Source organism: Phyllostomus hastatus, unplaced genomic scaffold (assembly GCF_019186645.2).
Source record: "Phyllostomus hastatus isolate PE091 unplaced genomic scaffold, TTU_PhHast_1.1 phas_scaffold_78, whole genome shotgun sequence".
Taxonomy (NCBI): Eukaryota; Metazoa; Chordata; class Mammalia; order Chiroptera; family Phyllostomidae; genus Phyllostomus; species Phyllostomus hastatus.
The window spans coordinates 84,038,937-84,057,488 of NW_025334041.1; the positions used below are offsets into that span (position 1 = coordinate 84,038,937).

Below are 18,552 nucleotides of genomic sequence, written 5' to 3' on the forward strand. Positions count from 1 at the left end.
ATGTATACACATATGTATATTTTTACCATAATTTTTTTAAGTGGGGGAAAAATAGGTAAACACTTCAAGCAAAATAAAAAGTATTATATTATTACTTTTTATACTTTTAATGAAAGTATATATTATACTTTTTATAATGTAATATACTTTTTATAATATTGTATATATTTATATATTATTATATAATAATATAATTATATATAATATTATACTTTTATTAAAAAAAGAAAAAGGATCCATGGAGCATGTCAGCATTTTCAGGGCTGCACACAAGGAGAAGCCCATGAGGAAGGTGGACAGGAATAACCAAAGACAGGAGGAAGGAGGCTCAGGAGGGTACTATCACAGATGCCAGGAGAATAGAATTCCAATAAAATACAGGGTGGGGTGAGCAGAGGAGTTAGAATTGCTAAGGATACTTCCAGAAATAACAGTCAGAATATATGAGCTCTGGGAGAAAGAGAGAATTTTGGTCTCTGGACTTGCCCATCCAGAACTTCTCAGCAGCAATAAAATGATTTAAATTTCACCTTTCAATATAAAACTTGCCCGTGCTCTGCCAGTTTTGTCTGGGCAGGAAGCAGAGCTCAGACCAGCTGCTGAGGATGGTGCTGAATTCCACTTCAGAGCACTGGAATGCGACGCCTCCCAAGTGCCAGCCTGTGCCCTGGGAGGGAGGAAGGCAGCCTGGAGCAGAGGGAGGCAGGGCAGAGCCCTCCAGCCTCCCTCTGCCCAGGGCTGACACTCTTTCATCCACTGCTCACAGGTTTCCCCATCAGAGCAGGACAAGTCGCTTTATCTCTGCATAGTTCCCTCTCACCAGGATGGCTTCTTTGGTACTTAAACTAAGCAGGTTGCTATGACATCACAAGGTCATAGACAGGAGCTGTCTCTGGGCAAAGGATTCCTGTCCCTTGAGGACTTTCCAACAGTGTTCCAAAGACAACCTCATTCAACACCAGAGAGAGAGGGATAGGCACAGGAGGGAGGCAGAGGGGCCACTGGGGAAGCTCACGCCGTGGCAAACCCACCCGTGTCGTCCTCCATGCCCTGCACCACCACCATTCACTAACCGAATCAGGAAAACAGCATTGACTAACTTTCCGACGCTCTAGTGGATCATCAGCTAATATCCTGTCATGTTCACTGCAGTTTGGCTAATATTCCTTCAATGGGGCAGAATAAACCTGCTAATCCATTCTTTCATGTTAAATGTTTAAAGTAGTTTAATCACATGAAAGAATCGGAGTATCTTCAGTAATTCAGTGTTAATACTCAATCTGCCAAACCGAGCATAGAACTACAGCAAACCTACCACCCAGCAGTAAGGGCTGCTGCAACACCTCTGTTAATAATTTGTGTGTACTCTTGTTGTCAAAAGGTAATTGTTACCATTACCAGGCCCTATCCTGGGTTATGTTCAAATAGGAGACATTGGGGAGTCACTGTATTAGGAGGTAATAAAGCATGTGGCAAACAGAGATCCCAAAAATGGTAGATGAAATCCTCAATATTGACTTTTTTTGTTGTGGGCTGGAGACTATGGCTGAGTGTGGCAGCTAGTGGGGTGGAAACTGAAGCTCAGAGTTAAATAGGTCTCCCAGCCTGGTTGCAGGCATGGGGCCTGTCTGGGGAAAACTTATAACCGGGGGCAGAGTTGCCAGGAAGCTGATGAAGCTTAAGCTTCAGGGATCCCCACTAGAAAGGGACCCTTCTAGATTCTTCTAAGGCCGTGGGAGGAGCCCTTATTATTTTGCATTTGTATTTTTCTGTTTTTTTTTCTTAAAGAGGCAGCCCCCAAATTGTATAAGCATCAGATGCCTCTGAAAATAATCTGCCTGTACGAAAGGGAAGAGGACAGCCCTGCTCCCTGTGGGCCAGCATGCTCCCGGGGAGAAAGGGGAGAGCAGATCCAGCATGTTTGGCTGACTCCATCCTTATTTACTGAAGGAGTAAAGGGGAGGAGGAAGTCCTGGGTTGTGCATGTGAGGTGCACGGGGGGTGCCCTCGCCGTGGAAGGACAGTCAGGAGTGGGAGAGAACGCTCCCTCCATGGCTCCATAATGGCCCCCTGCCTGGCACCAGGGAGACTCTCACTCCAGACTTGAGATGGAGTATTTCACAACGTTTCTTTAAGTTGAGCTTCCCCCAGTCTCCCACTAATTCCTCTCCATTCTGTAATCTTTCCTTGGCCATGGCAACCCGCAAACCAAACCAAAAACAGCAGCTGTGCTTGAGGCTCTACTGTCCAGAGGCCTGCCTCTGTCCTGTCCCACCGCAGGCAGGCCCAGCAAGACCCCTCCCCCACCCCTGCCACAAGCCATGTGTCAGATATTCAGAATTACCTAGAAACCTACCAAGTAAGGCATGCTTTCATTACCCAAGTTTCCAAACCCAGATCCTTGAACACAATGCCTCCTTGTCTTAAAAGACATGTTCTCATTTGGTGAGCTGGGAACAGAGGCATTGAAGACAGCCATGATGCAGAGACTGGCCTTTCAAGCCAGACAGATATCCTTGACGGAAGGTCATCCTAACAGCAAACGCCTTGGACAGAGCGGAGCTGGGGGAGTCCTGCCCTCGTGTTGAATGTTCCACATCTGTTCTGTGAAAGCACATTATACTGCAGCATTTAAAACTGGGGGGTCAGTGGGGAGAGACCTAAAATCCTTCATTGAAGAAAACAACAGGTGATCCCCACCCCAACTGACAGAAGCACCACCTTAGGCTGCTGGCTTTACCATGCCCTTCCTTTCAGCTCCAGCAGCACACCCCAGAGTCCCCCACCTCTTGCCAAAAAAAAAATTTTTTTTAAATTAAAGGACCATGTTGATTTTTAAACTTTGTGTTTTCTTTTATTAAATAAAATAAGAATTTAACTTGTGGTGATATTTAGCCTGTCAGGAAAACAACAGTGGTAGGAATCAACCTTTGGCTGTTTATGTTCAGCTTCTTCTCCCTTCAGAAATCTTTTTCGGAGGTTTGTGGTCAATTGCAGGCAGGGCCTGCCAGCTCTGCGGGTGTCAGACTGAGAATTTGCTGGGCAAGTCAGCTTCTGTTCTCACATTGTGTCCTGAAATCAAGTCCCTGCAGGTCTCCACTTCAAGCTATTCCTTCCGCAAAAAGGGACAACAGTCCCTACAAGTCTGCTTTAACAAGGCTCTTTTAATTAAATTAAATGAAGCATGGGCAGCACTTTGCATAGTCCCAGGAATGTGCATAGCTCGCAGTAACAGTCAGCTAGTGTTAGTAAAATCAGTACTGACCACATCCACAAAAATGCAAGAGTTCTGGAAGGAGTGACCCTGTGAGATGTCATCCTAAAAGAACTGGGTGGAATTGCAGCAGCCCTTCACCTGGGCCATTGACCCCCCAGTCTCTCCCTCCTCGTCCGTGTTCAACAACTGCTTCTGAAGAAACAAGCCCCTTTACAGTGTCCTGAGTTACATCCATGAGGGATGCCCCTGGACTCAGGATAGAGGCCAACCTGCCCACTTTGGCTTGCGTGGCCTCTCACAGTAGGGAGCCCACCTCCCTCTCACCCCCACCCCCATGCCATGCACCTTCTGTTTGCCTTGCTGTGCAGGAATGCCACCCCTCCTTGGCCCTGCAGTAGAGCTCCAGTGTGTTACTTCCTCTCTGAAGTCCTAGTTCCCAGGCACTTGGTTCTTAGCACTTGCTTAATAAGTGCACTAGTCTGCTGGTTAAACAGAACTGTGGAACCAAACAGTTCCACTTTCAATCCTGGTTGCTCCCTGTGACCTTGGGCAAGTTTCTTCACCTGTCCTTGCCTCGCTATTTTTACCTTAAGATTGAAAAAATAGTATCATTAAATTCATAAGGTTGTTAATGAGAATTAAATGAACTAATATATAAAAAGCATGTTAGTACATAGAAAGAACAGTCCCTGACACATAGTAAAAGCTCAATAAATATGAACTATACTAATAACAATTATTATCATCATCATTATCATTATTACAATTCCACCAGAACATAAGTTCTTTAAGCACAGAGACTATTTTGTTCACTGCCTGGTACATAAGAGGTGTCACATAACACACAGCCCCTGCCTGTGGTTGTTCATAGATCTCCACCAACAAACCATGAGCACCTTGGTTCTGTCTATCAACCTTGAACCCCAGAGTTCTGCTCAGTGGGCACAGAGCAGATCCTCAGAAACATTTGCTGAATGAATATGTGAACAAACTTCTGAGGTGGTGTGTGCACGTTACCTCCTAGTAAAATGTTAGCGTCAGGTCTAAGTTTACCAACAATATGTGCCCTTTGTTTGATAGTGCTCTTCTGCACTGCATATATAATGGTGGCTGGAAGGTCTTGAATACCAGGCAGTGCACTGGGGGGCTTTCTTGTGGGAGAATGAGCTGTCTCTAGAGCAGTAGATGGTTCTCCCAAAAGCTCCTGCCCCTGGGCACTTCCATTCCCCCAGTGCCCCTTGCTGCACCTGTCCCTTCCTGAGTCCCATATATCCTCCTCCAACACGGCCAAAGAGAACTGTGGCTCATAAGGGGCAGACTAAGCCTGGGTGGAGAAAGGTCAAAGATAACCTTGTCCAAAACCAAGATATCTTCTCCCAGCACAGAACCTCCTCTCTCCCCTTGTGCACCAGGTCTTTTACTCTCCCCATTTCACAGGAAACTTTCCCCTTCTTCCAGAAGGAAATTTAAATATTTCTCCACAATACATCAGCCTTTCTGCTTCTCTGTCTAAAATGAAATGTAATATCAGCCCTGGCTGTTGTGGCTTAGTGGATTGAGTGTTGGCCTTCTAACCAAAGGGTCACCAGTTCAATTCCCAATCAAGGCACATGCCTGGGTTTTAGGCTAGGTCCCCAGTAGGAGGCGAGCAAGAAGCAACCACACATTGATGTTTCTCTCTCTCTCTTTCTCCCTCCCTTTCCCTCTCCCTAAAAAATAAATAAAGTCTTCTTAAAAATAAAGTGAAATGTGAAATCAAGAGAGAAGAGATTATATATAATGTGAATAAGTGTGGTATGTACTCTTCACTTAATTATTACACAATACTAAAGACCACTATTTTTTAAGCCTCTCCATAACCATTTATTCCAAGTGCAAACAGATTTATGTCTGAAATACCTGCCATGAAATACCCGACTTCCCCACAGAAGTCAGGGGGAAATGGAGGGTGAGTTCAATGTTTAGACATGATAGTTTTCATCCCAATTGCCCAGCCATGTCTGCTTCCATCTTATGGCTCATTTTGTCCTCATGTTGCTGCATTGAGGCAGGTGAGGTTTAGAGTCTCCATTGCATGGGTGTGGAATGTAGAGACTGACATATCAAGAGGGTTGTCCTTAACTAACACATTTGGAAAACACACATGATTTTTTTGTGTCATCACTGAGAGCATTGCCCTCTGCTGTAGCTCATACACAGATGTTGTGGGTCCAGGAGCATCCTCTCTACTATGGCCAAGTTTATCTGCTGGCCCCGTGCTCTCTCCCCACCCACTGCCTGGCCCTGCACCTGCACTTTTAAGATTGCAGCTCCCTCAGGGGCAATCTGGCACTCTCAAGCCTTAGCTTATTGAGGGCCAGGGTATTTAGTTCCCTGGATTTTTGATCAAAGAAAGACATTCCAGGGAGTAAGAGCTGCCTTTAAACAGCTCTCAGTTGCCCTCACTGTGGGCATGATCAGAGTGGGAGTGAGTCCTATCCCAGCTCTGCCGTTAACCTGATGAGTTGCTCTGCTCAGGCCACCCAACCTCCCACCTCTGTGAATGGGGGCAGAGGGGCAGCTTTGGGAATCTGATGGTGCTGTGGATGGTCTCCCCTGAAGACACATGCACCAAAAATCATGAGTGTCATTTGAGGAGGGTCACAGCCTTCGGTTCCTTTGAGCCCCATTGGGTGCCCCATTAGTCCATGGACCCTGGGTAAGAACTCCTGGGCCCGGTGAGCTCTGACACCAAAGGGAGGAGCCCAGGTGTGGATTTATAGTGCAACTTCCAGTTTATTTCCTCATTAAAACATATAGATTTTAAAAAAGAAGAAAAATATCATAAACATATTACCAGCAAAACCACTATTAATATTTTAGTAATATCCCTCAGTCTTTCTTTCCCTCCCATTCTCAACACAGATATCCATAAACCCACTAATTATATCAGGAATGTTTTCTTATGTCATTTAGATATTATCTGAAAGCATAATGTCTGCATGGCAATTGACTGCATGGTAGTTCTAGAATGCATTATTTAGCCATTCCTTAATTGTTAAACATTTAGGTTTTCCCTTTATTGTTATTATTTGTGCAAACATACGTGATTATTTTCTTGGGCTAAAAGTGAAGTTGCCAGCCTTAATACGTACAGCAAGCTCCTTGCCACCTCTTCTCCCAAAAGTCATACCCATTTCCACTCCCAGTAGCCAGGAAGGGGTAAGGGGTAGTGGAGATTTAAATCTGCCTCTTGAAACAGCAACCCCAGAATACCAACATCAAGTAGGATCTCTGCTTGCTAAAAGTTAACAACCATCGCAGGCCACAGCAATCATGTCTATTTTCAGGGCTGGCCTAGGCACGTTTGGAAGTGGATGTAATTTGCCTTGAGTGCCTGCCTCACCCCCTGGCCTTCACAGAACCACTTGATCTGACTGCAGTGCTGACTCAGCCACCACACCCTTCCCTCTCAGGTTCAACAGCAGCCTGCTTCACCCTCCACTCCCTGCAATCCATCTTCCCTTGGTTGTTTCCTATCAGCAGCTCTAGACTTTCCATTCATAGCCTCAGGAATCGGTTACAAGAACCTAAGTGAATGGGTTCTGGGGAGCAGGCTGAATCCTGAGTAGCATTATCCTGAGGCCAGCCCAGGTTGTGGCAATCCAGGATATGGAAGGCTATCATTGGGCAGAGGGTGGTGGTTCAGGCAGATGGACGCAGGTGGGCCACCTCAGTGCCCAGGTGTGTGGGCAGCCACCTGCTCCGTCTCTTACAGGGTCAGTCCTTCAGAATGTTGCTCATAGAGTGGAGCCTCACTGAAAGAATGAATCTACTTCTCATGAGAATTGGCTATACAGAGTGGGTTGCTCAGAATGATGGGCAGAGTTTCAACAATTGGCTTGACCAACTGTGCTTTTTTGTGGGCCTTAAATATGCATATTGGTGATGTGAGGGGAAGACCACAGGTGTTGCCGTGCCCCACCCCAAGCCCGAGTGGGTTGCACACATGGCCTGCCCCGAGACTGACTGCTCTTCCTCTTTGCCCCGCAGTCTGATGGCTCCATCCTGGCAATTGCCCTGCTGATCCTCTTCCTACTCCTGGCCCTGGCTCTCCTCTGGTGGTTCTGGCCCCTCTGCTGCACTGTGGTAAGTACCCGAAGCCCTCCTCATTAGTCAGGCCTTCGGCCACTCAAAGAAAAGGGTGACACAAAGTTAACAGGACCAAGAGTAGGATAAGGTGACAAAAAACTGTGTAAAGCTTGAGGAAAAATCTTTCATTGTTTATACACTTCACACAAAACTGGCATGCACTAACAGTGCTCAGTGGAGCCAGGAGTCATGAGGAGTTGGTATGGGCTAGGGAAGTGAGGCTGCCAATGACACAGCCTTTAGGTAGGGCAGCTGAGGTGGCTGCTCTGTCGGTGGTTAGGAAGGATGCCCAGAAGACTGTAAATGATGGTTCTTTTTGGACACGTAATGAATATAAGTGCATGTGTGTGCATCATGCACATGTGTGTGCATCGTGCACATGTGTGTGCTCATACCACACACACTTAAGTTGTCCCAGCTGATACTCCCCCAAGGCCACCTGGTCTTAGCAAATAGTCAGCCCATCTGAAAGAATGCCTCAGGGCTCTTTATTTTTAACAGTGAAGAGTGGCACCTACTTTTATTTCATTACCTTTAGCCAACATTTACAGGAAGCACTTTGGCCACAAGGTCTGTAAGAACTTGCTTCCTTCTCATCCTTCTCATCTGAAGCCACCTCATAGCTCTGAACAGTGTCTCCATGAATAGCTTAGGGCCTGGAATAAGCCACCATCACCTGCCATGCCCAAGTGATATGTGCCTGTTTATCAATTTCTATTCCCTAGACTAGAAACAGCCCAAAGAAAGTAATAACCAAATGAAGAAGAAAACAGTAGCTCCCACATGTCTAGTTCTAGCAAGTGCCCAGCCCTTATGCAATGTCAGAGCATGTGCAGTAAAGCCCACGAGAGCTGGAAGTGAGCGCTGCCCTGTGGCCATGCGTCTTCCATTTCTTGAGTCTTAGTTCTTCTGGGGGAGGGTCCTGTGGAAGGGAGCAATGAGGGGGGAATTGATAGTGAGCCTCTCTGGCCAAGAGCTTGCACTCAGCACACAGTGCAATGGGACTCACATCTGTATGTAGAACTGAGCTGAACGGAGACCATAAACTCAGAGTGCTAGATGGGAAAGGAAGGGGGAAGGGCTTTGGGTGACATTTTAAAGAAGCAGTAAATGAAGGAGATAAGAAACTCAATCAGAAGGTGCATCCATGGGGCAGGAACTTCTGGAAAGAAAGAGGCTTTTCTATCAATAGACGGCTTTGGGCATTGAGGTAATAAGTTGACTTACAGCATACAAGAACGTGTGTGTGCAGGAAGGGATCCAGGACAGGTGCAAGTCTTGGGTCAATTAGTGCAATCCAGGCTGGACTGATTTCACCAATATTTTAAACTGATTCTTGGGCCTAACAGCCCCAAGAGTTAAATATTGTTTTAAATGCTTGAGGCTGCACAGCCATTTTAGCTTGAGGGAGAAATGGGCACGTTTTCAAGTCTGGAATTTGGGGGAGAAAAAAAACCCCTGCAGTAAGCTCTCAAAGAAGTGAGTAGCCAAGGTTGGTGATGCTGGCAGCAGGCTTTGGTGGTAGCAGGCATCACTCTTGTTCACGAGTCCCTTTGACTCTTAAAAATAGTTACCTCAGGAGAAGGACAATTAGAAACAATAAAACAGCTAAGCAGGGCTTCACTACTCAACTAGCTGTATGATCTCGGGCAAGTTACTTAACCTCTCTGTGCCCTAGTTTCCTCATTTGTACAGTGAAGACAACAAGAGCACCAACCTCACAGATAGATGGTGAAGAGTGTGTATGTGTGTGTGTGTGTGTGTGTATAAAATAAGTATATAAATATATATAACTTAGAAATACCACCTTACACATAGTAAATGCTGTGTATTGTTCATATTTAAAAATATTTGCTAGAATAGGAATATATTACTATGCTATGCAGCATTTAATTTATATTGGTGAGAAGTCTTCTTTTTTCCAGGTTTATTGAGATATAATTGACATATAATATTGTATAAGTTAAGATATACAATATATATTGCAAAATGATCACCACAATAAGTTTAGTTAACATCTATCACCTCACAGTTACAAATTTTTTCCTTATGATGAAAACTTTTAAGATCTACTTAGGCAACTGTCAAATAAACAGTACAGTGTTATTAGCTAAAGTTACCATGTTGTACATTACATCCCCAGAACTTATTTATAGCTGGAAGTTTCCATATTTTGATCATCTTTACCGTTTTCTCACCTTCCCTCTCCCTGCCCCTGGCAACCACAAATCTGATCTGTTTCTATGACTTCATTCTTTTTTTTTTAAGATTCCACATATAAGTAAAATTATGCAGTATTTGTATGTGTTCCTTTCTCTGACTTATTTCACTTAACAGAATGCCCTCGAGGTCTATCTATTATGTCACACGTGGCAGGATTTCTTTCACTTTTATGGCTAAGTAACATCACACTGTTTATCTATGTAATATATAGTGGTATTACATGGTCTATATATAAAGTTATATATAAACCACATTTTCTTTAGCCATTCATCTGTCCAACACTTAGGTTGTTTGCCTGTCTTGGCTAATGTTTCAGTGAACATGTAGGTGAACATATCTCTTCAGGATAGTGATTTCATTTCCTTTGGATAAATACCCAGAAGAGGAATTGCTGGGTCATGTGGTAGTTCTATGAGGAACCTCTATACTGCTTTCCTCAGTGGCTGCATGATCTGCATTCCCATCAACAGCACACAAAGGTTCCATTTCTTCCGCATCCCTGCCAACATTTGTTATCTCTTGTCTTTGTGATGAGGTGATAGTTCATGATGGTTTTTATTTGCAGGGAAACGTCTCTTAATTAATGTCATCCAAGGCCAAACTATTTTGCAATATTCAAAATATTTTTCAATGAATGTATCTGGTTAAGTCCATGTTGCTTTGGAAAGCAGCCCGAATGTCTTAATGTGGTCTGACTTTATAAGTCCTGAAGGATTTCTTTACAAGGAAAGACCCTGGAGATTAATTTTCCTGTTTACAATTTCTATAAAAACTATCCTCACCCTCATTCTGAAAGCTGGCCAGATTTCTGATGGTCGGTGTACCCCCAAACCTAATTTATCACTCACTCCCTTGATGAGTTACCATGTCCTAAAGGGGACAGGATAAAGTCCTGTGTTTTCTAGAGAGAGTGTGCACCTTCCTCTTTCACTCTCCACACCCTGCTCCCAGTGTGAGAGATGCCCCATGACCTGGTACCAAAGCTGCCTATCAGCAACGGGAACTAGCCAGAGAACAGAAAGGGCCTGCAAAATGTGGGGTCCATGATGTTTGCCTCTACTGTGTCCCTTCCTTCCCTATCTGCAAAGTTATCTCCAGGACTGATAGTTCAAAATGTTTCACAACCCCAGTTGCAAGGCTCCCAACCCCAATCCCAACTGAGCCAAACATTAACCACTTCATTGCTGGATGGAGGGATGGTGTTGTTCCCCAAAGTCCTAGATGGTGAGCAGGTACTCAGGTCCCTATTTACTAATCATAAAGACCATTTTTAAATGTAATGACCAGCATGACTAGACCAGGCATAGTGGTTACTGCCAGGCCTGCCCTGTGCATCAGCATCCTCTGGCTTTCTCCTGTCCCTGTCTGGAAGAAGAAATCTGATGGTGAGAGTGGCTGCTGCTACCCATTGCCATTCTAAGGGACCCACTCCCATCTGGGCTCTTCCATCTAGATGGAACCTGGGTTAAGCTGTTGCCCGAAAACAGAGTATAACCTGTCATATGACTGATGGAGAGAGAGAGAATGGCCAGATCCTAGTTCAAAACCTTTCAGTGATTCCCACTGAATCACTGTGTCTCAGTGATTAGCTCTCAGTGTCCTTAAGTAAACCTTTGGCTTCTGAGATTTCTGCATTTATTCATGGGCACAAAAGCATCCACACTGAAAGGAAGAGAAGCATTGGACTATGTTTACTGGGTTTATTTGCATTTTCAAAAAGGGAATTCTAGGGAGTCAATAGTTTACCTAAGTAAATAAATAAAGTCCTGCCTCAGCTCCACAAGGGGCCTTGCCAGAGCCTTCTAAGTCATGCCATGGCCACTTCATCTTTCTACTCATAAGTTTGGTCCAATATTACTGAAATCTCTAAGTTGAACTTTAAAGTGAGGAAGACTAGAAAATCTGAATGAGAAGAGGATCATGAAAACAGAGGTGAAATGTATTAGAAATGTAAATGTGTGAATGGCTTGAATGTGTAGAGAGAAAAACGTCCACAGTGAATCAGTAATGTCATAGCACTAAGCTGCTGTAGAAAATTCAGGCAGCCCTGCTGGTACACTAGGTACACCGTCCTCCTGGACGGGAGCCGGTGCCCTGACGTGGGCAGGCAGCCCAGCGAGGCTGCTCGCCTTAGTGTGCACAACACAGGCCATCACGTCAGCCTATGTTTCAGCAGGTAGGAAGACACTGATAGATTCTCATCTGCAATGGGGACAGGCTCCACCAAATCAAAATCTGGGGGACAGAATAAATGCCTGCATGGTCTCTAAATCTACTGGATACTCTCATGAACATTCTCAATTCCCTAACTCCCACCTCACTTGCCCCGCCCACCCCTACACCTAGATCCAGCAATTTGCATGTAGTCTTCTCTCCTGCTCCCAAGATGCTGATCACTTCAGAAGTGAATTACCTAAGCATGCTGATGGGACCATCACACACTTATGAGGCCTTCTTCACGCTTACCAAATCATCCTCACGGAGCCTCAGATTCTATCCACACAGGATCTCTGCCAAACCTTGCCTCTCTCCTGGAGATCCTTGTCCTACCTCTAGCCATTTTTCCTCTCAGTAGACAAACTGCTCTTCTGTCTCAAAGAAAAAGCAGAAACTGTCCTGTGACAAACCCTTCTGCTTCAAGTAACGCATACCCTTATGTCCTCTTCCGACATCCCTTCTCCTCAGAAGAAGTTCCCACTTCTCCCTCTCTTTCCACGGTGTTCTTTTTGTCCCTTCTCACTTCGGCTATGCCTACAGTATCTGTCCTTTCCACCGTCTTCCTCTCCTCTGCCTACAAAAGTATGCCAGCCTCCAACCTTTCACAATGGCTCATACTTTATTTCTCCTTCAAGCCACTCTCTTCTCTCTCCCTTCCTTTCATCTGCAAACGTCTTTGCAGACACTCCACAATTGCTTCCATTCACTTCAGCCCGCTGCCCCTGGACCCCAACGCCAGGATTTCTCCAGTCCTTCTCGTGCAAGCCTAAATGCCCTGGGCTGTGGTCTCTGCTCATTTCTCATTCTGTGATAGCCCTTTCCGCTGTAGGCACAACCACCCTCTCTCCCCTTTTACTCTACCTCTACTGGCTTCTGTGGACTTTTGCCCTACAATCTCTGTCCAGGATTTCCTGTATTCTTCATGGGCTCTTCTTCCTCTGCTATGTCTTGCTCTCCAGGATTGTCTGCAGCGTTCCCTGCATGTTGTCTCCAGGCTATATCACCAACTCCCATGTCTTCAACCACAACGAATACACTGGTGGCTACTTAACATATCCACCATGGCTGGTCTTGGCTCCAGAGGAACAGACCCATAGTATAGGGATCCAGTGAACATCTCAAATGCAGGCATTTCACCCTCAACGTGTCCCCAACTAAACAGTTCATATTATCCCCCCAACTTCTCTTCATCAATGGATGTGTCACTGTCCTCTGAGCTGCCCAAACCAGACACTGCAGAGTAACTGCGGATGCCTCCTTCTGGTCCCTCCTTGTCATGTCTCACTTCAAAGTTGTCTGCAGTGAGTCCTTTTCTCTCAGCCTCTGTCTTAGCTGTGACATCCATTTATAACCTCTACCCCAGCATAAGCACAGTGCCTGGCACTCAACAGTTACTTAAGAAACAGTTGTGGAAAGAAGGAATTAATGTCATTGTCTTAGACTAGGAGTTTGCATTTCCCACTGAACTATTGCAATACCATTCTAACTGCTCTATTAGTCTTTCTCATCTTCACTAAACAGATTTCTTTAAAGTAATCTCAGGTCATGGTCCTACTCACTTCACTGCTCAAAATTCTTTTGACTGTTCAATGTCTCTAAAATGGACTTCAAATTCTTTGACATCACATGTCGACCTATCCCAGCCTGGCCACAACTACTTCTTCGGCCTCACCTCTTACCCTCCCCTCTCTCCCTAGTATTCCTTGCTTGCTTCCTTCATCACACTGATTATGCTGTTGTTACAATTGTCTATTTGTCAGTCTCTCCTGTAGACCAAAACTGTTCACAGCCAGGGCTGTATGTAGTTCCCCAAAGCATAACACAGTGCCTATTAACAAATCTCAAAGTTAGTTGAGCAGCTAAATGGATGGAGGATCATCTCCAGGCACAATCTCATCTTTGGGGCTCTTGAATATACCATGTACTTATTTACCACCATCTCCTTGCCCATGTTGTATCCTCTTGTTGAAATGGTTTTATCTTCTTCATCTACTCTGTCCACAGTTTGTCTGTCTTTAAAGTCCAGTTCACTGATCACTCCATCTCAGTAGTTTCCAGCACACTTTTCCCCACCTGAAGAGAAGGAGCCACAACCCCACTTGGTTTCATCAGTACTTTTTTCTCACAGAGTTACTAAATAATTTTCTTACTATCACAAGTATTTATTCATAAGTATGTTTCTTTCACTGTACTATGAACTCCTCCAGGGAAGGAGAAACAAGTCTCAGAAACTAGTCTCAAATAGGAGTACAGTGCCTAGTATGTGATTTGTATGTTTCCAAACTAAAAAACTGAATTATCATAGGGGGAAGAGAATGGATACAGAAGGAAACCACAAACCAATGGAACTGAATTACATTAGTTTCATGGGTGTTTGTATTACTATTACATTTTATAACTTACATATATGTTACATGTAATGTTTATGTATCAAATATTATATAACAAAATATGTTTATATCAGTTTAATAAATAAAATTATAGAACTGTGCCCATTTTGTAGGAGGTCAGTGGTATAACAGGAACCCTGAGTATAAAGAACTTGCTATGTTTTGCAAGATGAAAAAGTTCCAGAGATTGGTTGCATAACAGTGTGAATTCAGTACATAAAACTACTGGAATATGTTCTTAAAAATGATTGAGATAATACATTTTATGTTATATGTTTTTTTGCCACAATTAAAAGGAAAAAGGGGATAAAGTGGAGAAAAAAATGGAACAAGTTTAATAGCATAATCAATAAAATATATTTAAAAAAAATAAAAGGAAAGGAAAAGATCCTGCAAAGAAGTTGCAATTCTCTGCAGTCTAACTAATTGAACCACACTCAGTCAAATCAAATCATTGTGTTTCTGTTCAAATAATGGCAACTGTTTGTATTCAGTTTGTTGGGACAGGATAATGTGCGCGGATTCACAATGTCTCCTTATTCTCTTTTGTTTTGTTTGTAATGGCCTTGTGGGTCTCTTATGAACAGTTAGTTTTTAAAGAATTTATAAAAGATCGTGCTTAACTCACTACGGAATTTTAAGGGTAGTTCAACAAATCAGTCCCTTGATCGTGGTTAATGACAAATTGCAAAGGCCAAAAATTAATCAAGTCGATAGGCCATAAATTGAAATAAAAATAAAGTCATCAGATAATGCTCTCCACACATAACATCTAACTTGCAGGGCCAGACAACCAAGCCTAATTTAATCACCGAAGGGAGTTACTGACATTTTGTGTAATAGAAACCTGAGAGTACAAGCAGCTCCGTAGCCTAGCCTCATCCTGCTTTCTGGAACCCTTCCCTGCCTCCACCCATTCCCGTTTGGACACTCCCCACTCTGCAGCTTACGAGACTATTTTTCCAACCTAACACACAGAGCTCTGCCGTGGCCTGCCCTCCCTGCTGGAGCTCTGCAGCACATGCCCCCACACACCCAGTCTGCTGTCACTTTCACCTTGCCCTGTGGCTTCCCTCCCTCCTCCCTGCCCACTGGCCTCACAGCGTGCCTTCTGACCCACCCACCACATCCTCATGGCTGCTGGTGAACTCAAAAGGGGAGACTAACATTAAAGACAAATGGGTTCCCACTGAATACCTCCTCTATCAGTTAAAGGTGAATCCTTTTAACCTTAATTTCCTCATGTGAAAACTTAGAATATTGGGATCGTAATGTCTCTAAGGTTGCTCCTTTATATTTTTACCTTCTGTAAGTGAGTCTACTCTTCCCCTTCAAGATTCCCTGGCCTGTGGTTCTCAAACCCAGTTACATATCAAAACCACAGGAGGATTATATGATGCAAATATCAGGGGCAGCATTCACAGACTACATCCACAGAACAGAAGTAGCTACAAGATGTGAAACTGGTAGACTTCCGAGCAAGGGGTATTTAGACAATAAGTTTGGAAGACACTGTCAACCTCAGTGTCCACTGCAGAACTTCTCAAAGCCTTCAGTGGGATAATTTGCATTGTGAATCTCTCAACTTGTTTGGACCCTGGAACCCTTCCTTGGCCTATCCCTGGCCCCACACATTGACATGCTAACATCTGAAAGATGCTAGTATTCCACCAAAAACGGTTTAGAAAACGACCCTAGAAAATGTTGAAGCAGCTGATTCCTCAGTTCTGAGGTGCAGCCTCTTTCTTTTCCTCCTTGAAGGCTGTGTCATTGCCAACAAGCTTGCCCATGCTGTGACTGTGACCAACACACCCCAGTCCCTGTGGGCCCTGCTCAATCCCACAGGCACTGCCAGTGCTGGCACCACCTTGCCTGTAGCCCAGGCAGACCAGACGCCCCTCCTCCAACCCTCAGGCCATCTGAATCCATGGATTTTTTCACTGTTTCAGAGTTTTACAGTGACTCTGACATATCATCCAATGGAGAACATGCATATCTATTCTTTCAAGTTACTGTGTATGGACTTGAATTTCAGATCTGCACTTACCAGTTTTGTGCTATTAGTTCTCCATTTCCTCATCTATTAAGTGGAATGGTATTACTTGCTTCATATGGTTATATTGGGGGTTTAGTTAACTCTGGCCCTTGGGCCAAATCTGACCTACTACTTATTTTTGAAAATAAAGTTTTATTGGAACACAGTCACAAAAAAATAAGTTACCATGTAAATCACTTAGGCTTTATCAACTAATGTGAAAATTCCTGCCATTACCCTTACATTAGTTACTGGTGAATTTGGGCTTTTAAATAGTGCCAGTCTTAAGGAAGATGAGATGAAAGACAAAAAATTATTTAAAGTTTGAGTTCCAAATGCCAAAAACAAAAACAAACAAACAAAAAAACAAAATGGTGAGCTTATTTCTTTGAAAATTTCTTGTGCTACATTCTAGATCAACACAAAGGCATTAGCCTTTGATAAATTTTCACATTGTCAAATCACTGGATTCTGGCAGTACTTGGTCAGCATTAACCCACTCTAATAAGCTATGAAGTTTCTGTTATATTTATACAATTTGTATAGTAGTAAGATTCATTTATCTGTCATCAGCTAATCTCATCCATTGTAGGCATTTTCCACATCCAGTTGCCTCTTTTCCCTTGGTTTCTTGATTTCAATTAGAAGTATTTTTATTAAAAGAACTAGGAATCAGAATGGAAGTCCAGAATGTAAAAGCGTGAGAGCAAGCAACCCCTTCTATCTGAGACATTAAAGCTCTCGTTAGATGGTTTTTGAGATCTCGACTGGCCTTCCTTCTGTATACAGTTCTGTTCTGATGGCCCTTCCTCCCACAGAACCTATGAGACCAGGGTGGCAGCAGAGCAGTTGGTATTAAGAGATCAGCCTAGAAGTCCCAGGACATGCAGTGTTTTAAATCAAAAGCTCCAAATGTCTTTAGCTAACCCCTCTGACCATGCAAGAGGTCATCATTTGTGAAACATCAATTACTCTTAACCTATGATACAGTGGGTTGCATAACAAAACAAAAACAAAAAACTCTTGGAAAAAATATAATAAAAGTTGTTTTAAATGCATAGCCAGGCTCACAAGAAAATAGGGGACATTTCCAAGGCCAAAATAGAGAAAGATCTGGAAATCTGATGGTTAGCCGACCTTAAAGCAATGGTGGTCCTAGGGAGAGATTTTTCTGATCTTAATAACCTAGGCATTTAGTCTAATAGTCTTACCAGGGTCAAAAAAGTTTGGGAGTTGGAATTGAGTCTTCTGCCTAAAACCGGGACCTTGAAAGTGAAAAGATGGGCTATGAGTTTGGTGTGTGTGTGTGTGTGTGTGTGTCCCCTTAAGAATTCAGAACCATAACCTCTCAGCTTTAGAGTTCAACTATATACTACTTGGGGTTCTATAAATTACAAGCTGAGAAGGTCATAGTTTGGAAGTGTTTAGGAATCTGCAGAAGGAAACTTGAATCCTCTCTGGCAAATTTGTCCCTCAACCCAGTCCTCATAAGATTCCCATAAGTGAATGCAAACTACAGATGAGCTCATAATCCAAAATTACCAAAAACCCAAGGAATATTATTACTCAGACTCCATGGGGTTTTGCTATGCATGGAAAGCACAGAAGACTAGCAGTCAGATGAGGAAGTCAGGCCCAGCCAGCGGTGTCTCCTTTTCTGTCTCCAAAGATAACAACAGTTGTTAAGTAGCAGATACACCAAAACTTCTCTAAATACCATCATTTCTCCTATAAAAAGAAGATATTTTTAGGCTGCTCCTAAAAATATCACTGCATATGGAATTTCAGCTCCATGAAAAAATAACCAGACTAATAGGGGAAAGAGGTTCAGAGCAGAACATTCAAAACTGTGCAACATTTTATTAAAACAACACTTTTAAAAAATAAAAATAAACTAAAAAATTCCACCATTTTTAGCATCTTAAATTTTTAATTAAAATAATGCTACAGTAAATACAACACTTTTCCTTGATTTATAAAAAATAAACACGTGAAGCTTCCTGGTGGGCATGCATATGATGTAGTGCTGTGGCTTTGAGTTATGGAGGCACGACGGAAGGAAGGACATTCTTAGATCTAAGTGTCACGACAACGGAGGTGAAGTCTCTGACTCATCGTCTTGTTATTCCTCTGCCCTGGCCTAAAATAGAAATCCAGCTTTTGTTGTTTTGCCAAGTTTCTCTTTTCATAACAAAAAAAAAGCTATTTGTGTGGTTCCAAATAAGACCAAATGCCTTGGAAGTACCATTCTGCTGTTGTCAGCAGTGTGGCCCATTCTCCAGCCCAAGGTACCTGTTTTTGGTCTCATTTAAAGCAGACAGTAGCTCCACAAGATCATT

The 18,552-nt window shown here is 43.5% G+C and overlaps 1 protein-coding gene across 1 annotated transcript in view; it reads left to right on the forward strand.

Moving 5' to 3' along the window:
- ANTXR1 (ANTXR cell adhesion molecule 1) overlaps window positions 1-18,552 on the forward strand; it is a 233,728-nt gene that overhangs the window by 136,488 nt on the left and 78,688 nt on the right. The window contains exon 13 of the mRNA XM_045827714.1: window positions 7,250-7,345. Within this exon, the coding sequence (XP_045683670.1) occupies window positions 7,250-7,345 (96 nt within the window). The remainder of the gene's footprint in view (window positions 1-7,249; window positions 7,346-18,552) is intronic.